Here is an 11,049-nt window from a genome sequence, read left to right on the forward strand (position 1 = left end):
GAAACTCGGGGCATGATCCATCTTGGCCGACATAAGCACTCCTGACGTCCTATAGCAATATGACGGAGCACCTTTTCATCCATGTTGAGTTTGGTGTCGTGTTTGTGTTGTAAAACGTGCTTGAACAATGTTGTAGTTGCCATTTTCATTTCCCTTCAATTGATTAATAAGTAGTAGGCTACAAGCCTACTTCTAACCGGGTTACCGCAGATTCTTAAAAGGTTTTCAGGATTTAAAGTCACACAATTTCTTTAAAAAATCTCATTTTTAATAATGGTGGGACTTATATTTTGCATGAGAAATTATCTTCCGACTGTATTCATTACTTGTTCATTTGAAGATGGTTTGGTCTTCTGTCACAAGAGACTTGCAACACACCAACATTGGGTAGCTGCGGCCATGTTTTCTTGAGCAGACTCACTGGAATGGATTCAATTCAGGAATGAAGCAGGAATACCAACGCTGAATGATCAACTTCTGGCTTGCGATGGATTGCAGCATAAGGTCATAAAAGCGTGCACGGGCCCATTGTATCTATATAACATCACTGACTGAAAGTACCTGGGACTTTGTGTCACTACCTGAGCCCAAATTTTCTTCCAAGGACTCGTCCCCAAATCCTTACATTCTCATCTTGTCTCAGTCTTGTCTTCAGTGTCTTCAGACCACCGAATGAGCACTGAACAATAAGACTCAACACCATTGCTGATCTCAATCACTGAAAGGGCTTCCCATGTGAAGGTGGACTTTGGCTTTCTGAAAGGATGATTGCAACAGGACCAGTTCACGTTATTAATCTCTGATGAGCATTGGCAGAAAATGGTTTCTTTTGAATGATTGTTTCTTTCTGTCTTTCCTGTATTTTGAATTGCCTGAAATAGCAAACAGGCTTAAGCTATTCTGAGCTTATTTGATATGTTTGTAATATATTGTATATAGTTTGATCAGTTCTGTAAAAATATTCACCTAGCGATGTCCGAAATGAAAATTGGAACAAAAGTGGCTTTTGGTTTAGCACTGACTCTGATCCTCTACAGATACTGCATTTCTTTTGTGATACTTTCTTGTGTAAAGAGTACTGTGTATTTAAATGACCACTAAAGTGATTGCTCTGAAAGGAATGCTTGAGATTTACCCAAGATTAACAAATACATCAAATTGATTTGTTTCTTTACTCTTTAATCATCAAGTTTGAGAGGAAGAATCATGTCACACACGCTTCACTTGTTCCCCAACAAGGTGACACATGATTTAGCCAAAACCACAATGGGATTCTGTTTTATGTTTTTGGGGATATATTTTTCATTATAGTGCTTTTTGTGTAAATGCTTTAGAATAAATTGACATATTATGATGAAATTGTTTGACGTCTTGTGGAATTTATGAGCACTTTTGAGTTTTGATGCTGTTCAGCTCTAAATAGATGGACGATTGTGATTAACTGTAAAATGGCCGTTCAAGTGTACCTGGGTTGATGTTTTGTTTGTTTGTGTGTTTTATTCAGGTAATCATTACAATATAATAAAATACAATATTATTCTATATAATATACAAAAACTGAAAGACTGAAAAGGTATAGGTAGAAGATAATTCATTTGATATGAAGAAAACCATATATATATATATATATATATATATATATATATATATATATATATATATATATATATATATACACACACACACGCACGCACGCACACACACACACACACACACTCTGAGTAATGACAGTTTCACTATCACCCAATGCCTTAGAATTTATAACATATATAAAACAAATGACATAAATATATACAACTAATATGTATTTGTTTAATGCATAATAACAATAGTTATTGAAATTGTGGGTGCATTTATGTATTTGTTTGTTCTTTGACTGACCGACTTCTTGAATGAATGTAAAACGTGTCTGTCACGTTCTCCGGAGAATCACAGCCAAACCAGCCAGCGGGGAGCCGCTCCGGATGTTTTCGGCCCGGCTGACGCGGCGGCGCTCATTGGCTGCCAAGCGGCCCGTGGAGCTGCATAATGAGGGGCCACAGCCCGGCCCCAAGCTTCCTGGAGCCTCGTCCTCCGCAGCGTCGCAGCGTCTCGCACTGAAGCCCGCTGTGGCGCCTCCCGTCCCGGTAAGATGATCGCTGCGGTGCTCGGCAGCGTGCTCGCGGGGCTGCTGGCCCTGCTGCTGTTCCAGAGGGCGGCCTTCCCGTTCCTCTGGAAGGACCTCGTGTTCTACTGGAAACTCCGGAGCTGCGGCAAGACGCTGCGGGCTCGCATGCAGCAGGGGATCGTCACGTACCTCGACTGCTTCCTCCACCAGGCGAAGACGAACCCGAGCAAACCCTTCATCGTCTTCGAAGACCAGACCCTCACGTACCGGGACGTGGACCGGAGAAGCAACCGGTTCGCCAACGCGTTCAGGACGGAGGGCTCTGTGAAACAAGGAGACATTGTTGCACTGTTGATGTCCAACGAGCCGGACTTCATGTGCGCGTGGTTGGGGCTGTGCAAACTGGGCTGCCAAGTGGCCTTCCTCAACGTCAACATTAAAGCCAAGTCTCTGCTGCACTGCCTCCACAGCTGCGGGGCCAGGACGCTGGTTGTCGGTGCAGGTACTGCACGTCCCCCCTCCCGCACGCGCTCATCGCTCTCACGGTTGATTGGGACCACACCATGTATCATGTTTAATTATGGGCAGGGCGAGTGGGGGAGGGGGGGGGTTATATTGTCACCCCCCACAAAAGTGGGGGTAGATGCAACTAACACACGCGCGCGCACGCACACACACACAAAGAGATCTGTTGTCAATATGATGGACATGATGGGACCCTAAAACCTGAGTATGTGTCGAGTCGGACAGGATTTGGGGCATAGTCAACAACTTCAGTTCACTTTCTTGAACTTTATACATGTATAATATGTACTTACCTTTGGCCCTTTGGTTGCATTCACACCAAGTCAATGATGTCAGTAGAATTATTTTGACTCAGGGAATTTCAATCAGATAAATTGAAATGAAGGAATACCCCCAAAATGAGCGTTTGTGTAATACTCACCCTGCTTCACCCTGTTTTCTTGAAGGAAGCTTTGTTTTTCTCTGAAACCTCCACAGTGAACGAAGAAGAGTAAAAGTCTTGTTGGATGAAGTAAATGGCGGCTGCGCTTGCAAACTCCCACACAGCTTATGCAGTATAGTCGGGCTGCTTGTCCCACCGACATCGGAAGGTTTTAAAAAGTAAGCCCACCACTGGATAAAAGACTATTGCAAGAAAGCTTATGAAAGAAAAAAAAATAAAAGAATTTGGAAAAAGTTACATAAATTATCATTTTGGGGCAAAGTATTCTTCTGTCTGAAATAGGTCATGTTGACTGCAATAAGTAGTAGAATGTATGTAAACAATTGTAATGGGAATGTGAAAATTGGGTGGAATCAAATATAAATACAGTAGGGGAGGAAGAAGTACTTAGAAATACATAAAAAATACCACCGTGTAAACTTCCTGCATTTAATATTTTATTTGAGTAGAAGCACAGAACTATTGTCAGCAAAGTGCACTTAATGTTTAATAAGTGAAAGTCCTCATATGCAGGAGGCCCTGCACACTGTTATGTTGTAAAATTAGCAGATCTATCAAATATTATTTTTGCAAAAATATAGTAACCGGTAGCATGCCTGCATTCACCCGGTTCCCTTTCAAAGGTAGTTTTTCAGCTCAACGTCTGAGAAATATTAAATTGACTATCAGTTTGTCAGGGTTGGCGTGAATCTATAACTTTTTTTGTTTCGCGAAATGGATAGTATTAGTGTTTGTTTTTGTTATGTCGTGATGAAACAATTTGATTAATGGATTAACAGAAAACCTGTTGGATAAAATCCATTTTGTCAGAACAGTTAACTATTTTACAGCTCAACACCAAAAGTAATGATATAAGTGAAATATGTCGTCCACAGCTGATAAAGTAAAGGTCCTAAACTTGAGAACTTGCAAGACACCCTGAATAATTAGAGTTGACTTGCTTTCTGTGAGGTCCCGTCACCCGTTTCCCTTCCTATTTGAAACTCCCATGAATATGGCTGTCAGCGAGACCAAAGGGTTATCTGGAGAGAGTGGCTGTCGCAAAGTTGCCATCTGTCCTTTTATCATGCGGTAAAGGTTCAAACATTTAAAGTCAGGCCTCCTATGGACGTTTCCTAACATGAGCAATGCTATCAGTTGTGTTGATAGTTGGTGGTAGAGAGCGAAGTACCATGCCATGACTTTACCGTCAGTAAATGGCACGGAGCCCCGAGCACGACGCTCAGGGTTGTGTTGACTTTTAGCCTCCCTTCTCTCTGCAGCGTGGCCTGTAAATGTTTTGGGGCATTATTATGTTGACCACAACCTCACACAAGATCACATCTGTGTTATAATAATTCAGTGTGATGCAACGCCACAAACTGCCTCTAAAATGAGCATCGGGTGGAGTAACCCGCTCTGCAGGTGCACTTTGTTTGCTCGCTGGTGGTGTCTGATGGTACCAGCAGTGATCTCTCGTGGTGTCTGATGGTACCAGCGGTGAACTTTCATGGTGTCTGATGGACCAGCAGTGATCCCTCATTGTGTTTGTTTCCTCCAGATCTGATTTGTTTGGCGGAGGAGGTGCTGCCTGATCTGAAGGACGACGACATGGCCGTGTGGATGGTGGCTCACACGTCACCTTCGGAGGAATTCAGCACTTTACTGGATAAAGTGGAACATATGTCAGGAGATAATCTCAGTGATCTTCCAGAAGTTGACATCATGTCAAACTTTCTCTTCATCTTTACTTCAGGCACCACAGGTACTGCATGAGTGTTATTATATACATATTAATCTACAGAAGGCCTAACCCTGCACACAGGCATCACGTTTGAATTAGATTGCTGTTTTTTGCAGTTCGGCTGTACTCTGATAGAAAAGAAACTGTATGAAATGCAGTTAGTGCTCTAAATGTGATTGTTATTGTGTGGAGCGTGTCTTCAGTGACTGCTGCCTTCTCCTCCAGGTCTCCCCAAGGCCGCCCGAATAGGTCATATGAAAGCCATTGTGAGCATGTCCTTCCTTCATATGTGTGGAGCCACATCTGATGATGTCATCTACGTCACTCTCCCTCTTTACCACATGTCCGCCTCGCTGTTGGGGATTGGAGGATGCATACACCTCGGTAAGAACCGTACTTTGTGAGAAATGTACACAATTCCTAGAAGATGTGTTGCTTTATATCTAGTAGGTTGTAGGCCCAGGGCCAATGCTAGAGGAAACATCCTTTTTACTGGCCTATAAGGAATTCTCCCTTCCTCCCATACCAAGAGAAAAGGCTAAAACACAGCAGGGGAAATGTCAGACTCTAGCTCCAGCTATGAGTAGCTTGTTTTGGCATTGTTAGACCTGTTTTATGTTTCCGGCACTATGTTGTCTTGCACTGTTTGCCCTGCCATTTCCTCCCTACCTTTTCCTTTGGATCACAGGGGCGACTTGTGTTTTGAAAAAGAAGTTTTCCGCCAGTCAATTTTGGAAGGACTGTGTGAAACACGATGTGACGGTGGTGCAGTACATCGGGGAGCTCTGTCGATACCTGTTCAACCATCCCACGGTAAGACCGACTTTGTGTAAGAGTTGACTCGAGGTTTAAAGGCGGCCGTGTTCATTGCAGCCAATGATAATTGTATTTTGATCGTACTGGGTGATGCAAATCAGCTTGTTGAGCGTAAGCGGTAGAAAGGCTGGGTGGGTCTTTAAGATTCAGTCTTAGCAACTAAGGTAAGGTTTGTGAGTCATTGAAATGTTTCAACTATAGAGGACCATGAACACTAGTGGTGGGTGGAGCCTGATGGAGCTTTGGGGTTTTCTTCCTGGTGGTGCCACACAATTAAAAAGACCCTTGTGGTCTGCGCCTGTCGCCCAATCATGTTACTCTGGAATAGTCCGCACATTAGCATCTTTTCCCTAAACGGTAGGACTGTTTAAATTGTAAAGCGCTGTTTTTTAATTGAAGTCTTCTCTTGCTTCCAGGTTCCAGAGGAGAGGACTCACCGTGTTCGGCTGGCGGCAGGAAGTGGTCTCAGGTCCGATGTCTGGAGGGAGTTTGTCCAACGCTTCGGTCGGATCCAGATCAGAGAGGGTTACGGCTTGACTGAGGCCAGCATCGGCTTCCTCAACTACACTGACGAGGTCGGGCCGATCGGAAGGGCGAGCTATTTCAACAAGGTCAGGCATCGAACAGTGAGGGGTGATTCCTCGGCACATGGAGCTTGTCACACTGTGTTAATTAGATCTTGTGATTTTGGAGGGCAACAGAATTCCGATGTATTGTGATATTGGAAACAATTCATTCTCATTTTACTCTAACGAGAGTTAGTACAGTACTACATGCCTTGCTAAACAATATATTGCAATCCCATTTTACAAGTTTCAATGTACTCAATGAGGGCACATCAAATCTAACATTCAATAATAAATGCAATTGACAGTGACTTCAACAATTAGTTTAATGTCAGAGCATAGAACCCTGAGGCTGGAGCATAGAACCCTGAGGCCGGAGCATAGAACCCCGAGGCCGGAGCATAGAACTCTGAGGTTAGACCATAGAACCCTGAGATCAGAGCATAGAACCCTGAGGTTAGACCATAGAACCCTGGGGCCAGCGCAAACAGAGTTCCAAGCGGTGGCTCATCAAATCACAACGTTTGTTTTTTCTTCCTCTTCAGCTGTCGATGCCCTTTGAGCTCCTGAGATATGATCCACAAACATACGAGCCGGTCCGCACCGACTCTGGAAGATGCATACGAGCATGCATAGGTAAGTGAATCGCATGGCAAGACCTTTAGAATATGAAAGGCTGTCGCTCATAGCTGCATGTTCAGAGGAACTGCTCACCTGTCTACTGAAGGTGCTTCCTGTTTCCATGCGCAGGAGAGGCAGGGGTCCTTGTAGCTCCTCTGACCGCTATGAACCAGTTCTTGGGTTACGCTGGAAACCAGGTCCAGTCTGAGAAGAAGCTGCTCATGGACGTGTTTAAAGCTGGGGATGTCTATTTCAACACGGGGGACCTCCTGCTCCAAGACCACAGGGACTTTCTTTACTTCCGTGACCGCATCGGAGACACCTTCAGGTACTGCTACTGTCCGTAGCATGTAAGACTGCACTAAGGCCACCTGGCAGGGGAAGTTGTACTTCATTTAGAAACGTTCGACACCAAACATGCTTTAGCTTCTATCGATGACCTCACCGACGGCGCTAGACTCCATTGGGAAAAGAAAACAGTCATTTTTACCATGCGGAGCACGGGGATGGCTGGTTATCGTTGGATCAAGTTTTCAGTTAGTTTGTGTTATTGTGTAGCTTTAGTGTTTCAAAGGCTTAGTTCAGATTCACCGTTCAAGTAAAAAAAAAAGGTTTTGTCAATGGACTCTTGTGGCTTTAGCGAGAGCATAGCTAGCTATTGTTATTATTGACCTATTTCTCTGAGGAGTTGGTAGAGACCGAATGAGAGTTTATATTGTACTTCCATCCTCTGGGTAGCCAGATGACCACATGACCCCTAATCAATGATAATGTTGCTACATAACTGCTGGATGTGTAACTACACAACTGGTGAAAGTCACCTGAAAAGTGATGATATGTCAACGTTCATAACTTGTTTCCTATGCCCAACAAAAAAAAAGGGTTAATGCAATTTTAACTGCATCTGGCCTCTTGTTCGACAGGTGGAAAGGAGAGAACGTTTCCACCACCGAGGTATCCGAGGTTTTAGGTCTTCTCGATTTTATCCAGGAGGCCAACATCTACGGAGTCACCATCCCAGGTCTGTGGACATTGTGTTCAGTATCTGTCTATATTCTATATTTTATAGAATATAGACATACTATACAGTATATGTCAGTGTATTCCCACACAGTACAGTAGATGGCGGTCAGCAGCTAAGCTAAATACGTTTTACTTCTGTCCCCGTGCTGGTTCTCCTGTCTGCTTCTCTGAACTACATCTACTGTAGGTAATAATCAAAAGAAAATAATCAAATAGGAGAAATACTACTGGACCCAGCAGTGTCTTCTACTTTGCAATTGTAATGTTTGCTCTTTTCGTTCAGTTCTTTTCCCTCATGACAATCAGTGTGTGTCTCTTTTCCAATATGTGTGTGAGCAGGACATGAAGGTCGGGCAGGTATGGCCGCTGTCGTCTTAAAGCAGGATCACAAATTAGATGGAACAAACCTCTACATCCATTTAGTAAAAACCCTTCCTGCATACGCCTGGCCGTGGTTTCTCAGAGTACAGGTAGGTCATGCAGGTATTCATGACCTGCCATGTGTGTTTTTAAGTGTAAAGTAAATGTGCTCATGTGTGTCCCTGCCCTATGTTTCTAGACCTCTCTGGATGTGACGGCGACCTTCAAGCAGCAGAAGGTGAAGCTGGTCCAGGAGGGTTTTAACCCAGAGGTCGCTAAGGACCTGCTGTATTTCTTAGATGTCTCTCAGAAGGACTACATTCCTCTGACTGCGTGTCTGTATCACGACATTGTGTCCGGAAAGATCAGATTATAAACATTCCCCATTCATCCCCATTCCACTATTTGATTTTTGATGTTACGGTCACAATTTAATTTAGATTTTTGTATTTAAAACTGTCAATACTATGGGTATTTGTTGTGGCATATACACCCGCGTGTAGCAGAGCCTGCAAAACTGACTAAAAACTGTAGGTTATCTTTTCTCTCAACAATGCATTTGTTGTTTCCATAACTGCCAGAGAAAGCAACATGTCACCTGATTCCTTCGTGGTGAGGACAGCACGCGACCAGGTCTGCGCGCTGCGGCACATTAAATAGCCTGGAGTTTTTTTTTCAGCGTGAGAAATATGATGTGTGGCGGGAGGGCGTGATTGAAGACCGAAATGTGTGACAGTCCTGCTCAATGCGTGACACTTGAGAGCCCTGTCAGTCCTACATAGAGAAGCTCCCAACTGTTTAAACTGCTCCCTCTAAAAACAAAGCTGTATCTGCCCTCTTCTGGATTTAATTCCCTCATGACAGATTTTTTTTGTATATTATTTTATTAATCCCACATTAATCTCTACATTTTACCCATCCTTAGTAATGTAGGCTGCAGTGAAGCACCTGGGGAGCAAATGGGGTTTCAGTGTCTTCCTTAAGGACACTTTGACGCGCAAAACTCTGGGGAGACCAGGGATCAAACCGGCTACCTTATGGTCCCAGAACTTTCCACGTGAGCTACAGTTGCACCACATCACAGCCTTAAGCACATATGTAGAGGTGAATCTTTTTGGTTTGTTGTTTTATGGGTAATAAAAGGAGGATTTAAAAGTATTTGGACCATACCTGCAAAAGTAGTTTCTTACTTTGTTACTTGGTCAGTGTGAATTTTTCAAATGGTAGCCAGAGCCTTTATCCACCTCTTCAGAGAGAAGCAGGCTTTTCTTAGAAACAGCGTTTTATCAGAGACGGGTCTTTATTTCGAAGATGTTTTTTTCACATTGTGTCAAATGATGTAGAGGTCAGAGTGGGTTCCACTGACCTGTGACAATGCACTCAGTGTGTGGTTGTGGTTCTGGGTAGTTGTCCTATAAACACATAAAAATACACAAACACACTCGATGATGAATTATTCAATGTTTGGGACTGACATTTGTTGGCTCCAATCTGTCTGGCAGGACAAGAAGAGTTTATATATATCTATATATATCTATATATAGATATATATAGATATATATATAGATATAGATATAGATATAGATATAGATAGATAGATAGATAGATAGATAGATAGATAGATAGATAGATAGATAGATAGATAGATAGTTTTAGGAAAAAAAATCCATCCAGTACCTCTTACAGACTCCCTCCACAGACTTTTTTTACGTAGGTGAGAATGACTGGAATTAGAATGACTTATTGTTTTTGTTTTGTGTTCAGACTTTTATGTGAGAATGAATGCTAGTTGCTTCTTCAATGTCTGAGGAAATTGTGTTTTCTTCGAAGAAAGGGTTAGATACATTAATACGTCTTAAATATGGAAGAGCTTAAGTTTGAGTGATATCTAAGTAAGAGGAGATAGCCAAATCAAAAATTAAACTGTTATTGCAGTAGTTTTAGGTTCAAAACTTGGAAATGTTATTAACAAAAATCACTGTACGCACAACAACGTTGATACACTCCAACCTCGTGGAAAAGTTTTTTTTCTCGGTTTTTTTGATGGGAATATTTCATATTTAACTTTTGATGACTGCATTGAACTATCCAGTCATTACAAGTGTTGTGATGAATTTAGAAGCCTTTGTTTTTATGAATAAAAAGGCACCCTTTGCAGAGTGAGTGACTCGTCCAAAGGGACGAATGAGTTCCAGATGTAACTGTGAGGCTAACCTTAACCCAGCACTTCGTACTATAACATGTTCAGTAATGTCTTCCTATGAAAACGTATCAGTCTTTTAATTCGATCATCACCAAGCGTGCCATCTTGTGTAGATAACACATGTGTAAGTCTTTATTCAGTTGAAACTTAATACCTCTGTGTTGATAGAACAGATACTGTAAACACTATATATAATAGAAATTATAATATTTTCCTATGATTGCAAATTGTATCGGATATGTAGATAGTTTGCTGTATGAATTTTAAATGTTGATAAAAAATGAAATAAACTTCTAACGTCTTTGAATATCTTAAATTGAAGAAAAGTCTGACTAGCTGAAACATTCCAAAAAGCACATTTCATAAAATATATATTTTATGCCTTGAAGGACTCACCTTAACAAATAAAAATGAAGCACTCACTGTTTTAACCTTACAAATTCCCTATCTTCACTATCTACTGGCTATGTTAGCCCTCTGCACAACACACCCCTTGTTTTTGATTTTTTTGGACAATCCTTTTTAATAGTGTGTGTATGTATATATTATGTTGTGTGATGTCTCGAGCTATTTAGACCCTGAATTTCCCTTCGTGGATCAATAAAGTAATTATCTATCTAAATCCAGTGCCAAGCTAATATTATTAGGAATTTCTCTAATGTT

General features: G+C 42.1%; 1 protein-coding gene across 1 annotated transcript; it reads left to right on the top strand.

The window, feature by feature from the left end:
* The first annotated feature begins 2,059 nt into the window (after window positions 1-2,059).
* Window positions 2,060-10,946, top strand: LOC137784307 (long-chain fatty acid transport protein 2). Its single transcript, XM_068574864.1, has 10 exons — window positions 2,060-2,609; window positions 4,615-4,818; window positions 5,023-5,181; window positions 5,486-5,610; window positions 6,030-6,224; window positions 6,725-6,815; window positions 6,930-7,128; window positions 7,724-7,821; window positions 8,163-8,293; window positions 8,383-10,946. The coding sequence occupies exons 1-10, from the start codon at window positions 2,132-2,134 to the stop codon at window positions 8,557-8,559; spliced, it is 1,857 nt and encodes a 618-aa protein (XP_068430965.1). The 5' UTR covers window positions 2,060-2,131; the 3' UTR covers window positions 8,560-10,946.
* Window positions 10,947-11,049: the final 103 nt, after the last annotated feature.

This window comes from Clinocottus analis, unplaced genomic scaffold, assembly GCF_023055335.1.
Source record: "Clinocottus analis isolate CAN_PGR_092001 unplaced genomic scaffold, fCliAna1.0.p SCAF_13, whole genome shotgun sequence".
Lineage (NCBI taxonomy): Eukaryota > Metazoa > Chordata > Actinopteri > Perciformes > Cottidae > Clinocottus > Clinocottus analis.

Coding starts and splice junctions, on each gene's coding strand:
- LOC137784307 (XM_068574864.1), top strand. CDS start 2,132: ATGATCGCTGCGGTGCTCGGCAGCGTGCTCGCGGGGCTGCTGGCCCTG. Junction 6,225..6,724: donor GGGCGAGCTATTTCAACAAG/GTCAGGCATCGA, acceptor CTTCCTCTTCAG/CTGTCGATGCCCTTTGAGCT. Junction 7,822..8,162: donor CTACGGAGTCACCATCCCAG/GTCTGTGGACAT, acceptor GTGTGTGAGCAG/GACATGAAGGTCGGGCAGGT.